This window comes from Pseudorasbora parva, chromosome 8 (assembly GCF_024679245.1).
Source record: "Pseudorasbora parva isolate DD20220531a chromosome 8, ASM2467924v1, whole genome shotgun sequence".
NCBI lineage: Eukaryota > Metazoa > Chordata > Actinopteri > Cypriniformes > Gobionidae > Pseudorasbora > Pseudorasbora parva.
In genome coordinates, this window is record NC_090179.1 from 17,375,027 (window position 1) to 17,395,935 (window position 20,909).

Consider the following 20,909-nt stretch of genomic DNA (forward strand, 5'->3'; position numbering starts at 1 on the left):
TATATCACAATAAAAAAAAAAAATTAAAAAAATCTGTATTTTTGATCAAATAAATGTAGGCTTGATGAGCATAAGAATCTTCTTTCAAAAACATTACAAATAGTAATGTGCCCAAACTTTTGGCCTATATATATATAGGCCAAAGTGTAGTGTACTATACACCATAGTTTCTCCTCCCCACTATGGTAGTCAATGGCTGCGGAGATCTGCTTGGTTACAAACATTCTTCCAAATAAATTCCTTTGTATTCAGCAGAACAACAAAATTTATACAGGCTAAATGAGGCCATAATTATTTTGGGTGAACTATCCCATTAAGGCTATTTATTTAAGATCTTTGACAGTAGCGGGCAGCATATTTCTATCCATAGTTGCAAACTAAACTTGAGTGCAAAATTGGAATATGGCATAAATCATTTGTGAATAAAGCAGCGTTTCAATGTCATGTGTTTAAGAGAACAAATCCATCTTCCTGGGAAATTGATGCAACATGGTATCCGTAATAAAAATGGAACAGTGTGTGCAGACAAAATACAATAAACGTTGTCATGTTTCAATTTACCAAATCATATTGATGATATTCTTTGGCTCTGGCATGTTTTATTCTCAACATTTGAGATGCTGTGGCAATGAAATTGGTCCGCTGGTTAGTCCAGTTATCCATTCGTATATGTTTTTTTGTTGTTGTTGCAAATCGAAGGGATTTATTTGTTAAATGTGTTTCCATCATAGTTTATGTGCATGTCTATTTTATCAGGTAAAAATGTATCGGCCTAAATTGAACACATACACTTTTTATGGGCATTTGTATGTTTCCATCAAGTGTTTGTTTTAGGCAATATCCCAAAATGTGCATAAAAATAGGTGGATGGAAACATAGCTAATGAACTACACTATCTTAGAAATAAGATAGCCCTCATTGAACCCACAACTGTAGGATGTGGTTTGGTCATTCAGTAAATTATGTTGAATTACAGTATATCCTTATGGTCATATCTGAATGTTCATGCATGCAAATATAACAAGTTAGAAATACACATGGATGAAGTTCTCCTTTTGTTTCTCGGTTTGAATGTTGTTAAGCTGCCCATTGAGAACAACGCATTTGATCTGAAGGTAAGTTAATTTTCATTGCCTTTCATTATTGTTTATCTTAATAAAACACATTTAGTTGTCAAATTACTTACGCAATCCTGCATGACAAGCACTGTGCTTCTTCAAAACAAAACTTTTTGACATGAGATTGTGTCATTTTAATGTGAACTAATGCTGTTTGATGTCAATTGCGCTGTTAATATGAATAGATGCATTACTATGTGTTAAGATGAACTAATGCTGAAAAAGGGTGTTGTTCATGGTTAGTTCATGTTAACTAATGCAACCTTATTGTAAAGTGTTACCTGGAGGGGATGGCCTGATGTACGTGTTACTGCAGCGTAAATAAAATAAGGTGACAAATTCAATAATAAATAAAAAACATAGAAAATTTTCAATTAATAAGTTTGGTGTTGTCAAAATCACATTTTACGGCAGGCACCTGTTCCACAAGGATGAGCAAAAAAGGAAGGGAAAAAAAACAGTCTGACTCATTCACAGCTGTGCCCTCCAAAATACACACATTCACCCACACACACAACAACAAACAGCAAATGTGCCATCAGAGTTTTAAAGACACTGGTGCCCAACTTAATAATATAAATGTCTTTGTTTCATTAGCAGCTGAAGTATGGTTCCTGAAGGGATTCTTCTGCTTCTGTTTGGTATGCATTGTCTGGATTATGTACTGAATATGTTGATTTTTATAAAATGACTGTCCTAATTTGTTGGAATACATTAAACTGTTACCGATGTTGTTTTTCCTACAGTTATTCTTACAAGTTCCTTCGCAGACTTGTTGGAAGTTAAAATAAATATGCTTGAAAAAACAACTGAGGAAGGGTCAAGTATAACCATCCCCTGTGGTTATTTAAAACAAAAGGAACAGTCGAATCTGAAACTGCTGTGGTTTAAAGATCCATATTTTGATACAAAATCAGAAATGTTTAATGGGACTATTGTATACAGCAACACAAAAGAACGCCCCCAGTCACCAGATTATTCCAACAGAGTGGAGTACATGACTAATTTAACATCAACCATGCAAATAAAGGAATGGATACAATGTGATTTAAGAATCACAAATCTTCAAAAAACAGACAGTGGGAACTACAGCTTTAGATTCATTGGTTCAGAAAAAAATAAGTACATGGGTAAAGCTATGACTCTCACAGTCAAAGGTGAGCAATGTTTTTTCTGAATGGGACTCATTTGTTGTTTCCTTGTATGAAAAAATAAATAAATCTGTCTTCATTTACTTATCCTCTATCCGTATTCCATGGAACATGCTGCTCTTTTCTTTAGACAATGAAACAATGTGACCAAGGTTCTCCAAAAATTACAACCAGCAAGTAATAATAAAGAATATAATAAATCCATACAATCCTGACATTAAGGGTGCGTTCACACTTGTCATGTTTGGTTCGATTAAAACAAACCCTGGTGCGATTGCTCGTTTAGTGCGGTTCATTTGAACATATGTGAAAGCTGCCATCCGAACCCTGGTGCGGGCCAAACAAGCGGACCAAGGCCGATAAAAAGACGGGTCTCGGTCCGCTTCCAAACAAACTCTGGTGTGGTTCGATTGATATATGAACGCAACACGGGCCAAAGACATGTAAATGAACCAAAAACCAGACGTAATGTCACAGGATGCGACGCATAGTCAGATCGGTGTATCCAAACGTGCATGTTTCGAGAATGCTAGAAAAAACACACAAAAAGCATACCCGGTTCTTCTCATCAAAGGACCCGTGTTCCCCATTTGACGGTACAGATGACGGAACTGCCATCTCTTTTGAATAAAAGACGCCCGTCTCTTTTCTCCATACAACGGAGGAAATCCTGTTGCTGTTTTAAATGTTTTGAGCATTTTATGAGCTCTTCATGAGTTCTCAGCGGGTAAAAATAATGCCATAGGAGCATGCATAAAATTACTGCGTTTAACCCAGCACACAGCATTGTTTTGAATGTTCGGTAAGCAAGCTCCTACATCATATAAGCTGACCAATCAGGTTGTGAGCGTCTCCCTATGCCTTTGGTTCAGTAACTTTAGGGTTGCTGTTAAACTGGCCAGTGTGAACGCTTAGCGGACCAGGACTATATGTTTTGTTTTTGTTTTTTGGTCCAGACCAAACTAACCGAACTACAAGTGTGAACTAAGTCTTCATGAAGAGTCCAAATTACGTATTAAGAACGTTTGCGTTAAGTTAATGTTATTTCTGCATTCGCTCTAAGTGTTATACATTTTTTTTCTTGATTATGCAAACTTTAAGGGAACATTATTATTATTTTTATTTTTTTATTATAATTTTACAAAAATTATGGGAAGAGAACTTCAATGTTCTGAAACAAGTAGTAACGCACAAATGACAAATGTCCAACTCAAATATTTCAGAAAAAAAAAAAAAGTTCCACAAACATGTATAAATTATGTTCTAATGCTAACATTTTGAGAATATTAAGACCAGATAACTTTGAACAAACTTTTTGGAAAGAGGCTTTCCAAAATGTTAACCAACATTCTGAGAAGAATGTTCACTGTTGGCTGATGCCAAACACTGGTTCCCTTTCGGGAAACTCGAGCTGCGTCGAAACGCTGTGAGAATGCCTCTGCGTTAATGCGTCGTGAAGCGCCTGTAGAACCATTCCATCGGAAAAAAGATCGATCGTCGGCGTGATGATGTCATCGACCGGAAGCTATAAAACGTCCGTGAAAACAAACAGGAACTAGCTTCTGTGCCTTCAGCAAGCGATCTGTGTGAACCTGTCTGTCTATTTGGTGTTTTTGTCTGTCTATATCCAGAGATTTTCCGCCCTTTTGTTAAATATTGCAGTATATATTAACAAACAAAGAGAAAATAAAATAGATAGAGTAAAATGGCGAGTGAAAGCAGCTTTAAGAGGTGTGTTCATCCCTGCCCACGCTACATCACGAGCGGGGATACACACTCTCTTTGTGTAGCCTGCTTGGGAGCGCAGCATGCCCAGGCAGCCCTCGAGGGGGCTGCTTGCGAGCACTGTGAGCGTATGCCACTGAGAACGCTGCGCTCCCGCCGGGCACTCTTCGAGGAGGATGCCTCGGCTCGTGTTCCCCGCGGCTCTGGTCCCGCTGTCGCTGAGGCGGAGCGGAGGCTGCAGTCGTGGGGATCACAATTGGATGTTGCAGAGGGGTTAGAGACGGGCGCTGCCTTATCTCTGCCCTCACCTGCACCATCCAGCGGCTCTTCTCGGGGCATGGAAGCACGCATGGCGGTTTCTTCCCCCCCGAGAGAGTCGCCGGTGCTCCAACTATCCAGCTCCGAGGAGGTGGACGTTGAGAGCATCGCGACTGAAGATTCGCCACTTCAGTCCCCTGCGAGTGAGGAGCTCGTTGAGGTTTTAACGCGAGCTGTGGCCAGACTAAATATTGACTGGCCCATAGAAAGATCTGAGGCAGGAAGAAGAAAATCTAGTAAATTAGATGAAAGATTCCTGCCCGCTCGCGCTTCAGAACCTCAGCGACGGGGCCTGCCGTTCTTCCATGATTTGCACACCGAGGTGGCAAAGTCATGGAGGAGACCGGCATCATACCGTGTGTTCAGCCCTCAGACTTCGGTCTATAGCAACATCATGGGGCTGAAGCACTACGGTTATGGGGCGATGCCAAAGGTAGAAGAGACGCTCGCGAGCCATCTCTCGCCTTCCTCGGCATCGTCCCTGAAGGCCCCGACTTTGCCCACCAGACCATTAAAAACAACGTCGGCACTGGTGGGCAAAGCGTACTCGGCGGCAGGTCAGGCTGCTGCATGCCTGCATACTATGGCTATAATGCAGGCTTATCAGGCTGACCTGCTCAGGGACTTAGATGGACGTGATGAAGTGGGGGGAGATATTATAAATGAGCTCAGAACATCAGCTGATCTTGCTCTCCGGGCCACCAAGGAGACGGCCAGATGTGTTGGCCGCTCTATGGCAGCCTTGGTGGCTACGGAGAGGCATTTATGGCTCAACCCCACTGAAATCAAGGAGAGGGAGAAAAGCTTCCTGCTCGACGCGCCGCTGTCTCCTGGTGGCCTCTTCGGTGACGCAGTACACACTGTCACCGAGAGGTTCCAGGAGTCAAAGAAGCAAGCTGCGGCGCTAAAGCAGTTTCTCCCTCTCCGGGTCCAGGTCCCTGGGGCTGCCGCTGACATCAGGCAGCCCAAGCCGAGTACGAGCTCCGCTCACAGGGCGCAACAAAAGCAGAGCGTCGCCGCTCGAGCTCCCCCTCAGCGCGGGGACGAGGGGCGGCGCTCTCAGGCGAGGCCTTCGAGGGGCAGGGCTGATCTGCGGACAGTCCTGATCGCCAAGAAGGCCTCGTCGAAGCGTTCCTGACGCCAGAAGCGCCAGGACGCTGAGGGTGGTTCCCCCCGTAGGGAAGCGGTGTTTACCCCTGCCAACGGTACGCGCTTCCCTACGGCACCCTCGGGGGGCCGCGCTGCCAACCCCGCCGCAATGCCGGGGCGCAGTCGGTCTCCGCGGGCCACCCGAGGGTGGTCGGCACCCCCTTCGGGGGGCCCCCGAGCAGTCAAGTCAGTCGTTCCCTGCCGGTCCGCCGCTTCAGGGCACTGTGCTTGTTGCTCAAAATACACCAGAGGCCAGCCTCGAGAGGCTGGTTCCCTTAGTAGATTTTCTAGACGAGTGGAAACGTCTATCAAATATATCTCATTGGGTCCTGCAGATAATAGAAAAGGGGTACGCCATTCAGTTCAGAAGTCGGCCACCTCCTTTCTGCGGTGTCCTACCTACAGAGGTGGGCCCGGAGCAGGCTCTGGTAATGGCACAGGAAGTAGAGACACTCCTGCAAAAAGGGGCTATAGAGAGGGTTCCCCCTCCCAGCAGGGAGTCTGGCTTTTACAGCCGTTACTTCATCGTGCCGAAGAAGGATGGGGGCTTACGCCCGATATTAGATCTGCGGCTATTGAATCGCTCGGTGGCCAAGCTCAAATTCAAGATGCTTACACTCAGACAGATTGTAGCGCAGGTCAAATCGGAGGATTGGTTTGTCACCATAGACCTCAAAGATGCGTATTTTCATGTCTCCATCCTTCCACATCACAGGAAGTTCCTGAGGTTTGCCTTCGGGGGAGAGGCATACCAATATCGTGTACTTCCCTTCGGTCTAGCACTGTCACCCCGCACGTTCACCAAGTGTGTGGATGCAGCTCTGGCGCCGCTGCGTCTACAGGGCATCCGCATACTGAACTATATCGACGACTGGCTGATTCTAGCGAATACAGAACAGATGGCGGTTCAGCATCGAGATGCTGTTCTCGCCCACATGTCGAAGTTGGGGTTGAGGCTGAACGCCAAGAAGAGTGTGCTTTCTCCGGCTCAGAGAACCACTTTTCTAGGTGTGAACTGGGATTCGGTAATTATGCGGGCGCAATTATCGCCAACACGCATAGCATCGGTCCTGGCAGCCGTCAAAGAACAGAAGCTAGGCCGGGCCGTCACTGTGAAACAGTTCCAGAAACTGTTAGGTCTCATGGCAGCAGCATCCAACGTGATACCTTTTGGCCTACTGTACATGAGGCCACTGCAGTGGTGGCTCAAAACGAAAGGGTTCTCCCCGAGGGGAAATCCGCTCCGCACGATCAAAGTCACGCGGCGATGCCTACGTGCTCTGGTCATGTGGAAAAACCCGGGGTTTTTATCTCAGGGTCCCGTGTTGGGGGCTCATGTTCGTCGCGTAACGCTAACGACAGACGCCTCTCTCACGGGCTGGGGGGCGACCATGAGTGGTCGCTCGTCCCAGGGTCTATGGCAGGAACATCAGCGGCACTGGCACATAAATCGGCTAGAGATGCTCGCAGTGTTTCTTGCATTGAAACAGTTCCTGCCCGACCTCAGGGGCCACCATGTGTTAGTCAGGACAGACAACACGTCGGTGGTCGCCTACATAAATCACCAGGGGGGTCTGAGGTCCCGTCCTTTGGACAAATTGGCACATCGGATCCTCCTGTGGGCCCAGGGGAAATTGCTGTCAATAAGGGCAGTATATATCCCCGGGGTCCTAAATCAGGAAGCAGACAGCCTGTCGAGACAGGGGCCGAGGCCCGGGGAATGGAGACTCCACCCAGAGGTGGTGGAGCTCCTATGGAAGGTTTATGGGAAAGCGGAAATAGACCTATTTGCTTCGGCGGAGAATTCCCACTGCCCGCAGTGGTTTTCTCTGACCCATCCGGCCCCGCTGGGGCTGGATGCCATGGTACAGGAGTGGCCGAGGCTACCTCTGTACGCCTTCCCCCCGATTGTCCTGCTTCCAGGAGTTCTGGAGAGGGTACACCGGGACGGGGCCCAGGTACTTCTAGTGGCTCCGTACTGGCCGACCCGAGTATGGTTCTCGGACCTGATATCTCTCCTGGAAGGCTCTCCGATGGAGATTCCGACCAGGAGGGATCTACTCTCTCAGGCGGGCGGGAGATTCCTGCACCCACGCCCGGAGATGTGGAAACTGTGGGCCTGGCCTCTGAGGGGGCTAGGCTCATAGAGGAAGGTCTCTCGGCCGAGGTCGTAGAGACCATCCTTTACTCCAGAGCTCCGTCCACGAGGAAACTGTACGCTCTGAAATGGAAACTTTTCTCAGCATGGTGCAGAGAACGCCAGTGGGACCCAGTTAACTGCCCGGTTGGTACAGTGCTGGAGTTTCTGCAGGCAAGGTTCTCGGCAGGGTTGACCCCCTCCACAATAAAGGTGTACGTGGCGGCCTTGGGTGCCTTCCACGTCCCTTTCAGTGGAGTGTCTTTGGGAAGACACCCTCTGATTACACGTTTCCTCCGTGGCACTTTAAGGTTGAGGCCGGCTATGCACTCGAGGGTCCCAGCATGGGACTTAGCCATTGTTTTACGGGGCTTGTCCGAGCCTCCATTCGAACCCTTGGAGGAGGTTTCGGATAAGTTCCTTACCCTCAAGACGGTATTTTTGTTGGCTTTTTCATCTATAAAGAGAATAGGAGATATTCAGTCCCTGTCTGTAGGGCCCTCATGTTTAGAGTTTGCGCCTGGGATGGTGAAAGCATTTCTGCATCCCAGGCCGGGTTATGTCCCCAAGGTTCCTACGAGCCCACGGGGCCCCATCACTCTTCAGGCGTTCTGTCCTCCTCCTTTCACGACGTCAGACCAGGAAAGATTGAATCTGCTGTGCCCTGTCAGGGCGTTAGATACTTATGTCCACAGAGCTGCCCTGTGGAGGAAAACTGATCAGCTGTTTGTCTGTTTCGGGCCCCCTAAGAAAGGGGCCCCAGTATCTAAGCAGAGGATGAGCAAGTGGGTGGTCGAGGCCATCTCACTTGCTTATGAGGCGGCCGGGCAGCAGTCTCCACTGGCTGTCCGGGCGCATTCAACCAGGGGTATGGCTGCTTCAAAAGCACTTTTGTCGGGGGCTTCCCTCCACGATATTTGTAACGCGGCCGGATGGTCGTCTCCTTTAACCTTCGTCAGGTTCTATGAACTAGACCTGGCATCTACAGTTGGGGCACAGGTACTCTCGTAACCGTGTGCGCTTCGGCTTCACACATACGAGACACTTGGTCCTATGGCGATGTGGGTATAAGCGTTCTCACAGCGTTTCGACGCAGCTCGAGTTCCCCGAAAGGGAACGTCTCAGGTTACGTATGTAACCCTAGTTCCCTGAGGGAACGAGACGCTGCGTCGCTCTGCCATACTCCCGGCGTGTCCGTGATCACTTACTTCAGGCTTTATCAGAAGTTAGTTCCTGTTTGTTTTCACGGACGTTTTATAGCTTCCCGTCGATGACGTCATCACGCCGACGATCGATCTTTTTTCCGATGGAATGGTTCTACAGGCGCTTCACGACACATTAACGCAGAGGCGTTCTCACAGCGTTTCGACGCAGCGTCTCGTTCCCTCAGGGAACTAGGGTTACATACGTAACCTGAGACGTTCTCATATGTCTCAAAATGTGCCAAATTCTAAATAAGAATGTTTTTTCACCTGTACTCCATAATCTACTCTTTATTTCAGACAACCCTTGTAAGGTGCATGTTAAACCACCAGAGCTAGAGAATCCACTCAAGGAATCCGAAGAGTTTACTGTCTACTGTTCCACATTTAGTTCCTGCTTGAAATATCCCGAGTGGCTCATCCATGCAGGACAAAAGCAAGAATGGACGTCCTCCTCATTAACCGATATGATCATAGAGACTGAGGAGGAAGAAGAGGGCAGAAATGTCACCAAACTAAAACTCAATGTGACATGGATGGATGACAAAAGAATTCTGTCTTGTCGTCCAGCCCAATCTCAGGACATATTCCAGATCAGGAATATCACCCTGTCTGTGGAATGTGAGTGTCTATGGAAACAAACACTGTGCATTTACTGTAACTGACCAATGTGATGACTGTTCACTCAATGAGCCACCTTCATCTCTTTTTCTTCTCCAGATGCACCTAAAGAGACAACTGCAATTGTGAGCTCCAGTGTTGTGAAGGAGGGAGATTATGTCACTCTCTCCTGCACCAGCAGAGGAAACCCTAATGTTGCCTTCTCATGGCTCAAAGATGAGAAATCATTGTCTCAGGATGTGTCTAACTTGACACTAAATCATGTGAAACCAAAAGACAGTGGAAATTATTCTTGTACAGCTACAAACAAGCATGGATCAATGAAATCAAATATCATTATAATTGATGTGAAATGTGAGTTTTATGTTTTATGTAAACAAGAAAAACCATCCCCAGTTAATCATCTGCTCAATCATTATAATGTTAACTCTAATAATTATTTCTTGTAATCAAAATGCATTTTGCATGCCTTCAGATGGTCCAAATAATGTCACAGTGGAACCTCTGGTCAAAGTTGAAGATCTCAAAGAGGGAGACACACTGATACTTAAATGTTCAGTCCAAGAAAGTAACCCGCCAGCCACGCAGTTTAAATGGTACTTTAAGAACAATGTGCTACAACAAACCAACAACACATTAACCATCTATAACATTGCAGCAGGCAATAGAGGATCTTACCATTGCCAGGCTGGTAATGCTTTAAAAAGCGTGACGTCAAATACAATCCAGGTATCTGTAAAGTGTAAGTATTGCTGTGATTAATAATGAAGATGTGTAATTAATTTTCAGCAAAATTAACTATAATGTATGTTAGATGCTGAGTCGCTTCACTTAAGTCAATTATAATTATATATGTCTACCAAAGTCTGCATGTAGATTACAGTGTGGTAAGCTTTCTAAATCATGTTTTTAAACAGATTCGCCACAAAACATTGAAATACAAGGCAAAGACTTTGTACAAGTGAACTCTAGACTGAATTTGACATGCTCTGCTGAAGCTAACCCTAAACCAGTGTACACGTGGAATCACATAAATGGACTATCTAATTTCCCATTATCATCTCAAACTGGAGAGTTAAACATTGACAATGTGACCATTCAACATGCAGGGCAGTACACATGTGATGTTAAAAACACCATTGGAACCAGATCACGCTCCATTAATGTTGATGTGCTTTGTAAGTCTGTTTTGTTCCTAAATCTAAAGTCAAGGTGAATCATTTCACATGTCACACATCCCAATCATTTTGTCTCTTCTTCACACGTCTCCATGAACTATGCAGATCCTCCATCTAAGCTCAGTTTGAATATGAAAAGTGAGGTGAGAGAGTTTGAAGAACTCTCCATTGTCTGCACGGTGCAAAGCTTTCCTAAGTCAAACATCACGGTGACAAGATCTCAGTATGTTCTCAGAAATATTCAAAGCACTCGAGGGAACATCACTGAATCTGCAAACTATTTAACCATATACTTGAACGTAACTGAGTCAGATGCAGGAAGGTACAAGTGCAAAGCCGAGAATTCAGAGGGGAATCTAGAAACTGAACAGCATCTAACTGTGTTGTGTAAGTATCAAAACTAAAATACCTACAATTATTTAAGATATTTCAAGGACTTATGGCTTATTTTAAGGAACATTATATGCTTTAATTAAAACTGATCAATGAGACTTTTAGCATTTCTTCAACTAAAACAATTTGGATTTCATCTTCTTATATATCACGTTTGTAGATGCACCTAAAAATGTGACTGCAAGTTCTAAAGGAGAACAGAAGTTTGGGAGTCAGCTGACTCTTACATGCAATGCTCGCGCCAAACCTGCTCCATCCTCATATGAGTGGATGAAAAGATTCAATGGACAATTTAAGACAGTTGGACATGAACAGAAACTGCACTTTGATTCCCTGAATATCTCTGACTCTGGTCAGTTCATCTGTATTGCAATTAATTCCATTGGAAAAACAAGATCCCAATCAGTGGAAATCAGGGTGAAATGTGAGTATTATTCCATAATAATTATTTGACACAATCTTTTAGAAGCAAAAAGGCTTCTTTGACTTTTCTGAAAGAAATGTTGTTGTTGTTGTTGTTGTTGTTGTTTTTCATTGGTTTAAGTAGTCTAATGAATAAGGAAGCTGGAAAAAGGTCAGACCTGCATTTTTTCTTCCTAAGAACTGGACTTTATATCACACAATTCTGAATTTTACCCTCAGTTCTGCCTTCCTTCCTTGTTTTTTTTTTTTTTTTTTTTTTTTTTGTGCAATTCTGTCTTTATAACATGGAATTGCGAGTTTATATCACGCAATTGTAAGATAAAAAATTCTGAATTTGTAAGAAAAAGTCAAAGCTATACAAAAAGTAGAACTGAAAAAAGGCAGGAAAAAAAGCAGAACTGCAAGAAAAAGAATCAGAATTGTGAGAAGTCAGAGCTGTTGAACAACAAATCAGAATAGTGAGATATAAACTCAACATTTGTGAGAAAAAACGTCCCACTGGCAAGAATACAATTCAGAATCCCCCCCCCCCCCCCCACACACACACACACATACAATTCTGACTTGTTTATATAACAATTCTAAGAAAAAAGTAGTATTGTTAGATAAAAAATTACCTTTTTCATTTTATATTCTGTGACAGAAACAAGCTTTCAAAAATGATGGACTTTGTCATGATAGTTTCTTGAATGGATTAATATTACACAACTTTCAATTCTAACAATATCACATCATGGATGTTTGGATCACATAAATGTTGATTATGAAGGTTCCTGTCTGTTTGCCTGTTTTCTGCAGATACTCCAAACATAAATATTATTCATAACATGACAGATGAGCGGAATTGGGAGTTTACAGTGTATCTGACCTGCAGTGCAGATGCGTATCCTCCCGCCACTGACTACAAATGGTACAGAAAGGAGGACAACACAACCGTCCTGTCAGACCAACAGAACTTCACTGTTCTACCTCAGAACCCAGGAACATATTACTGTACAGCGACCAATAGTATTGGAGAATCCCAATCCAAAAACATTGTGTTATTTCTCAGCAGTGAGTATGAAGAGCACATGCACAGAAAGCACTTGGGGAAGAGTTTATCTTCTTAATGCACCGGTTTAATTACTTGTTGTATCATCGAGCATGTCTTGCAGTTTAGAAACAATCTATTACTAGACTAAAGACTATTTTATGAAAATTTCTGATCTAACTGATTTGGACATTAAGTTTGGGCTTTTAGGGAGGGATGAAAGCACACCATATGCCATTTGCAATATTTTGGACTATTTTAAAAATTTAACTAGGTTAGGTTATGAATTTGAGGTTAGATTAAGATGATCAGGGTTGTGTTTTGGAAATGATGTGATCATGATTTCTCCATAAAACTCTCTTATTTTAGGTAACTCTCTTAAGGTGTTCTACCAGATAATCGTACCTGTCTTTCTCCTGTTGATGCTCATTGCTGCGGCCATGTTTCTGATACACAGGTACATACGTATTTGTTCTCTTCTTCTTCTTTAAGCGAAGAAAATAATCTTAAAATAAGCTTGCATCATTAATTAATTTGTCTTCATATTAGTGGTCCTTTTAGATGTTGATTTTGGTTTGTGACTGTTACTTAGGACTATTTCCTTCTTCCAGTCACCATCTTCCAATCATTGTGGTCATTATTTTTCAGGACTATCATCAAGGCAAGATTGGATCAGCAAAGTGGAGCAGATAATCCATTGTGTTTTTTCCCAGTAATCCTGTCACGCTCTTCTACAGTGGCAAACTTACTTTTATTGGTTATTTGAATTAATTTTGTTTCAGTAACTGGGTTACTTACTCGAACACAGTTTAATAAGCATGGCTTATATATATATATATATATATATATATATATATATATATATATATATATATATATATATATATATATATATATATATTGCTTGAGTTTTGCTTATTAAGCAAGTATCTGTTTACTTAATAAAATATGTGTTCTGTTTGGAATATTTGGAATATCAGGGATCGCAAAATAACACCCGGGGAAATATGTCAATGGAAGACATTCCTGATCCATGTCAAGGAATAAGGGTTAATCCATCACATCCAACACCCCATTCCCAAGATCCTACACAAACGCAGGACCTCAATCCCAATCCAAGGTAACAGCTACATAATTGATGGAGACAAAAGGATAGTTTACCTCAAGTTTTTTCTTATATGCATGCCTTTTTTCTTCAGTAGAACAGTAGAGGGACTGGGTATAGTTGTAACATGGGGAGAATTGCAACACTACCAATTCCATAAATCACAGATAAGATAGGAGTTATATGACAGTTTCCATTTCCTCTGGCTTCCTTTACGATCCCATATGGATGTTTTCCAGTCTGTATTGCTATCACTCCTGAAGCAACATAATAATTTTTTTGAATTATTATATTTTTTTTTTAAATATTTGTTAACATCTCACAAAGTTTGTGAAGAAAAGTTGAAGAATTTTTTCCATTTGAAGTAGACATGTAGCTAAAAAAAGGTTAGGTGCTAAAGAAAAAAGTGTTACAACCATACCTGGTCTCCCCTAAAGAAGATTTTTAGCTGAAACCGTGGTCCTTGGTTACTCATATAATAAAGTCAATGGATACTGTCACTTTGAGAAATAAAAAAACAGATACAGGCAAAACAAAACTAATACTCATTGCTCCTGATGATATATTGAGGTCTTATGAAGCGAAACAACTGGTCTGTAATCTCAGCAAATGTTCCTGACCAAGGTCACGGCTAGCTGTTAGATAATGACGTGTGCAGGAGCAAACTCACACGTGAGCTGACGCTGCGTTTCTTTATAACAGAGAGGAAAGTTGTTCTTGTATTGTTCATCAAAGTGGCACTTGTGCTTATCATAGATACCGCAACCTATATGGACTGCATTTATATTTATATAGCGCTTTTAACAGACCCTATGGCCATCCAGAGCGCTTTACATTTTTGCCTCACATTCACCCATTCATTCACCAACGGCGATGTCAGCCATGTAAGGTACCATCCAGCTCATCGGGAGCAGCTCGACACTTGGTCAGGTGGAACCGAGGATCGAACCACCAACCTTTCGGTTTGTAGACAACCTACATGAGCCACTGCCGCCCCATTTTATTATATGAAAAATGAAATGTGGTGGTATGGGTAAGTTTAAGGGTAATGGGTTTATAAGTAGGGTTATGTGTAAAGGAAGTGTCAACAGTGTAATAAAAAATGCAATTACACAAATTAATAACAGATTAAAGTAAATTCCATTCATGTATTTTTTAAAATGTAAGTACAATGTATAATCGTGTATGTACACAGTACATACAAGTCCCTTGTATCAAATTATTTGTACATAGTAAGGCCACTTAATATAAAGTGAATCCATACATTTGAATAAACCCACAGAATTTGCAGGTAATGGTTAGTGCACAATCAAACTGTTGTGCACCACATACTGTATTTAATTTCACTGCCATGGACATAGTAACCAGACAGCGTAGGCCTAACTGAAGTACAAGTGGCCTAACTTTATGTGTAGTTTCATCAGCATAACCCACACATAATTATATACAAGACATTTTTGCTTACCTGTCTATTACAAAAACATGAAAGATTCTGTCAAGTCCAAGTTGGCCTAGAAGCGTTCCATCCCAAAAATGCCACGGCGATATTGATCCAATAGATGTCTTTAATTTTTTGGGAATCTCTGTTCTCGCCAATGATTAATCCTTTCCTGACTGAATGGCACAACAGTGGTGTGCTTCTGCATTTGTTCACACAATTTCTCTGGATTTACAAATCCTTGGGAACTTTTGGGATAATGTAAATACAGAACTGTGCAAGTTTTTTTGGATATTTTTTCAGGACTCTTAGCTGAGGCTGAGGCTGTCTTAGCTGACAATGTTGTACATAAAGTTCATTTTCTTGCACAGACTGAATTTTTAGCTTAATAAGACCTCAATGTATCATCAGGAGCCTTGGGTAGTAATTTTGTTTTGCCTGTATATGTTTTTTTTGACATCTTTAGTGACGGTAGCCATTAAGTTGCATTATAAGTTTCAGCTATTCTTTACTGTTCTACTAAAGAGAAAAAAAGACATTTTTATTTTAGGGTTAATTATCACGTTAATGTCTTTTTCACTAATCTTTATCACTTTTTGTAATTAAAATATATTTTTTCCTCTTAAGGCCGAAATCTAATATCCACACGGTGTATTCTGCCATTAAATTGCCACAAATGAAACTGGTGAGAGAAAGTTTTTCTTTAAATGCTACAGGATGCCATTGCAACATCAAAATTACAAACAACTGTCTTTTTGTTCTAAAAGGGAAAATGTTCCCCAAAACCACAAAAACCTGAATATGTGGACAATGACTCAGCTGCCTTAAACTATGTCACTCTTGATTTCAAGAGACAAAATGAGCCAAAAAGGTAAATCAAGTATACAATTTGCATTCCCACAAATTAACTGATATAAAATCAAATGAAAACAATAAAACATGCTTTTGATTAATACATGTATAATTGTGTTTTTAGAGCACCTGAAGGTTCAGCAGTCTATGCCATGGTAAAAAAATAAGCAGTTGAAGGTAAGCTGTGAGAATTTGAACATAATTTTTTTTATCTTCTATTACTTTATATCAACAAAACAACCAGTAAGGATAAACCAAATTTTGATTTGTGGAGAACAGTTTTATACAGCTGTGTAGTATACATGGATAACCTTTTATTATTATTATTTCCTCCTCATCCTAGAATTCCCAATCAGAACACGATTATGAGAATGTTTCTTCTATATGTGCACCAAAACGTCCATTCATCAATGCAGACTGGGAATCTGATACTAGCGAAGAAGATGAAGTGAATTACTCCACTGTGTCTTGTTCTGCCAAACCTATTGTTAAAGAACCCAAACATAATCATAATTTTAGCAGTTCCAGCTCTGATAATGAGGACATAACTGAATATTCAGCCATAAAACATAAACAGTAGGAGTTTCCAAATGAAGTATTAAAACATTAATCTGTATTATAATTAATAATTAGTCTGTTATTTGAAAGTTAAAATTAAGATTATCATATACAAATTATTATTCCATTAGAGCGATAAGAATCTATCTGGTTTTCATTTTTTCAGTGTCACTTGCAATTGCATTAATACAATATTGAAATATTCAGAAATATGCTTAAAGATACTATTCATTCACTGTTAAAAAAAAATCAGGCACCAACTGAAAACATTTCTGATCACATCTTCATTTAGTTGGCCAAATTGAATTTCTATGAATTAAATTGCATCAAATTAAATTTGGCCAACTGAAAAAAAAATAGATGTGATCAGTCACTAGAGCATTTTCAATGAACATTTTCAATTGGGGCATGAATTTTGTTTTACAGTGGTTGTATCAACATGCCTTATATTTGTGTGATGAATTTAGTGGTGCTTGCTTGGAAAACTGTGTATCCATAAATTAATTGTTTAAATAAAAGAAAACGTCTCCCAAGCTTACTGATTTCAGGAAGGGATGACTGCACAGGTTTATTAAGCAAATCATTGTTCTGCAGTGTGATGCATTTAACATGAAACTTTGTACTATTTTTGTGATAATTGAAGAAATAAAATACATACATTATATTTTGTATGGGACCTTTGCCCCCCCAAAAAAGTCACTGTTTGTATTTAATTTCCATGAAGAAGTGCATCAACTTTTGGTCAAGATCTTGTATTTAAGGTCTGGACTCCGAGATGTCTCACACACAGTATAGCCAGTTATGTGGAGCTTGCCGTTTAGTCCCCACCCTTTGGATATAATGGGTGGAGCTTGACATCTAGCCCCCACTTTTTGTATGTAATGGGTGAAGCTTGACGTCTAGCCTCCACTCTCTGGATGTAATGGGTGGAGCTTGACATCTGGCCCCCACTCTCTGGATGTAATGGGTGGAGCTTGACGTCTGGCCCCCACTCTCTGGATGTAATGGGTGGAGCTTGACGTCTAGTCCCCACTCTTTGGATGTAAAGGGTGGAGCTTGATGTCTAGCCCCCACTCTCTGGATGTAATGGGTGGAGCTTGACGTCTGGCCCCCTCTCTCTGGATGTAATGGGTCGAGCTTGACGTCTAGCCCCCACTCTCTGGATGTAATGGGTGGAGCTTGACGTCTAGCCCCCACTCTCTGTATGTAATGGGTGGAGCTTGACGTCTAGCCCCCACTCTTCGGATGTAATGGGTAAAGCTTGACATCTAGCCCCCACTCTTTGTATGTAATGGGTGAAGCTTGACGTCTATCCTCCACTCTCTGGATGTAATGGGTGGAGCTTGACGTCTGGCCCCCTCTCTCTGGGTGTAATGGGTGAAGCTTGACGTCTAGCCCCCACTCTCTGGAAGTAATGGGTGGAGCTTGACGTCTAGCCCCCACTCTATGGATTTAATGGGTGGAGCTTGATGTCTGGCCCCCACTTTTTGGATGTAATGGTTGGAGCTTGACATCTAGTCCCCACTCTTTGGATGTAATGGGTGGAGCTTGACGTCTGGCCCCCACTCTCTGGATGTAATGGGTGGAGCTTGACGTCTAGCCCCCACTCTTCGGATGTAATGGGTGGAGCTTGACATCTAGCCCTCACCCTCTGGATGTAATGGGTGGAGCTTGACATCTAGCCCCCACTCTCTGGATGTAATGGGTGGAGCTTGACGTCTAGCCCCCACTCTCTGGATGTAATGGGTGGAGCTTGACGTCTAGCCCCCACTCTTCGGATGTAATGGGTGGAGCTTGACATCTAGCCCCCACTCTTTGTATGTAATGGGTGAAGCTTGACGTCTAGCCTCCACTCTCTGGATGTAATGGGTGGAGCTTGACGTCTGGCCCCCTCTCTCTGGGTGTAATGGGTGAAGCTTGACGTCTAGCCCCCACTCTCTGGATTTAATGGGTGGAGCTTGATGTCTGGCCCCCACTTTTTGGATGTAATGGTTGGAGCTTGACATCTAGTCCCCACTCTTTGGATGTAATGGGTGGAGCTTGACGTCTGGCCCCCACTCTCTGGATGTAATGGGTGGAGCTTGACGTCTAGCCCCCACTCTTCGGATGTAATGGGTGGAGCTTGACATCTAGCCCTCACCCTCTGGATGTAATGGGTGGAGCTTGACATCTAGCCCGCACTCTCTGGATGTAATTGGTGGATTTTGACGTCTAGCCCCCACTTTTTGTATGTTATGGGTGGAGCTTGACGTCTAGCCCCCAGTCTCTGTTTGTAAGGGGTGGTGCTTGATGTCTAGTCCCTACTCTTTGTATGTAATGGGTGGAGCTTGATGTCTAGCCCCCACTCATTGGATGTAATGGGTGGAGCTTGACATCTAGACCCCACTCTTTATATGTAATGGGTGGAGTTTGACGTCTAGCCCCCACTCTCTGGATGTAATGGGTGGAGCTTGACGTCTATCCCCCACTCTTTGTATTTAATGGGTGGAGCTTGACAGCTAGCCCCAACTCTCTGAATGTTATAGGTGGAGCTTGATGTCTAGCTGACATCTAGCACCCACTCTCTGGATGTAATGAGTGGAGCTTGATGTCTAGACCCCACTCTCTGGAAGTAATGGGTGGAGCTTGATGTCTAGCCCCCACTCTCTGGATGTAATGAGTGGAGCTCGAAGGTCATGTTATATCAGGCAATGTAAACTGGCCAAACATACCCATAATTCTTTACGCTCTAATGACGTTGCCGCCCAGTTGGTCACATGTCTTGGCAATCTCTATACTGCATCCTACACAGGGGGTGCTTCCCAGTTCTTATTTGTGCATCCTCGTTTCCTTTCCTAGCTTCCTTTCCTCACTCCTTAGCTCCACCCCTTCAGGATGCGAGGGAAGGACGCGAGGAAAAGACGTGAGGACGGAGGAATTGAATCAAGTGAAATGATATATTCTTGTTCCCTTTCCGTCATGATGACACAGCTGGATTTAGTAGGGATTCTTCAACATTAGAGATAACTATTTATATTGTGAGCTTCAGTCTCCACAAAATACCACATTTGTCCATATTTTAATTAATATTACCAGTTATTATTAACAACAAATTCCAGTTATGAACTGCTTTTTATTCATTGTAGTCTATAGTATTGGTTTTCATTTGTTTTTCTAATTGTTTCGTTCATGTGCTTTGATATAATTCTGCAACTGTCAGTTGTTGTTATTTGACAAACATTTGTGTCGTGTACATGTAAACATAATAATAATGGTGAATAAAATGTGGCACGATATGAAGGGGGAGGAGAATCAATGCGTGCTTCACGTTTAGTCAATAAAACACTTCGGTAAAGGATACTCCTGTGTATCCTCGCTCACGACGCCTCAGGAAACCTCCTCACTCCTCCTCGCGGTGCAATTAGAGAATTGAGATCTCCAACAAGATGGCTGAACTCCATCGGTTTCCAGGTCATAGCATGGAGGACGGAGGAGCGAGGAAACGAGGAGGGATATTGAGAAGCTCCCAGGATGTGTTCTCTGGAGGACGCAGCCTTCGAAATTTAACAAAATGAGACACAGCTTGAAACAGTTTGTCATAATACTAGTTTGCTTTCTCTCTTTCTCCCGCTGCTGGCCTTTCTCTGTTTCCCCCTTCCTCCAGTTACAGTCACACATCCACACTTGATTTCAGCTGTTCCTCATTACCTCATCACACTCATTGGTGTCTCACCTGTCCCCTCTTTCCCTCTGATTAGCTTCTCTACTTCTAGTCCTTGCCTTTCCTTTGTTCTCTGCCAGATTATTGACTTGTTATTTGAATGTATCAGATCACTCGACCTTGAAGACCCTGTCCTGTCCTGTCCTGTCCTGTCCTGTCCTGTCAAGTCCTGACCTGTCCTGTCCTGTCCTGTCCCGTTCTGTCTGCCTAACTGTCTTCAGTGTTTGTGTACTTAATCTGTACTCTGCCCAGCTCACCTGCTGCTGAATGCAGTGATCGGCTCCTAGGACTCGTCCTTCTATGGCCGCCGCTGCCTGCCACCGCCTATCCCGTCTACGGACCGGTCAACCCTGCATGGGTCGTCTTCTACTTAAGATGTTTGTTAAAGCGACACTTTCCGTTTGTCAGCCTCAGTGGCTGTTTGCCTTATTTTCATTAAAGAAATTATTACCTGCTTTCGCTTTTGGGTCCTCTCATACTGACTGCGTAGAAGCTTTGACTCAATCTGACACCCGTCTCCACTGTGTCCCCTGCTGGTCAGAACAGTGTAAATGCAACAAAAACCCAGTCCAAACTGTCACAAGCAAGAAGGATCCAAAAGCAAAGGTGATATAATGCAATGTCTTTAATGTCCAAAAACAGTCTATAGACAGACAGCTTAGAAATAGAACTCAAAACGGTGCTCTCAGGAAGACAGCTCCTCCGTGGATCATCTGCCACAAGTGCTAATAACAAACAGAAAACTCCTCTCAGTGAGAGGGACCCCAGACGACGGCAGCAGAGCGGATAATTCCACAGGTGAGGCTAGCCA

The 20,909-nt window shown here is 42.9% G+C and overlaps 1 protein-coding gene across 1 annotated transcript; it reads left to right on the plus strand.

Annotated features, from left to right (window-relative positions):
• The first annotated feature begins 1,092 nt into the window (after window positions 1-1,092).
• si:dkey-24p1.1 (uncharacterized protein LOC556718 homolog) lies at window positions 1,093-17,233 on the plus strand. Its single transcript, XM_067450231.1, is given in 18 exon segments — window positions 1,093-1,115; window positions 1,719-1,759; window positions 1,865-2,275; window positions 9,101-9,421; window positions 9,521-9,775; window positions 9,897-10,163; window positions 10,339-10,599; window positions 10,705-10,986; window positions 11,153-11,416; window positions 12,214-12,468; window positions 12,815-12,902; window positions 13,094-13,202; window positions 13,426-13,565; window positions 15,616-15,673; window positions 15,756-15,859; window positions 15,965-15,997; window positions 15,999-16,017; window positions 16,184-17,233. Coding segments are annotated over 17 exon segments (3,138 nt in total). The 5' UTR covers window positions 1,093-1,115; window positions 1,719-1,725; the 3' UTR covers window positions 16,421-17,233.
• The last annotated feature ends 3,676 nt before the right edge of the window (window positions 17,234-20,909 follow it).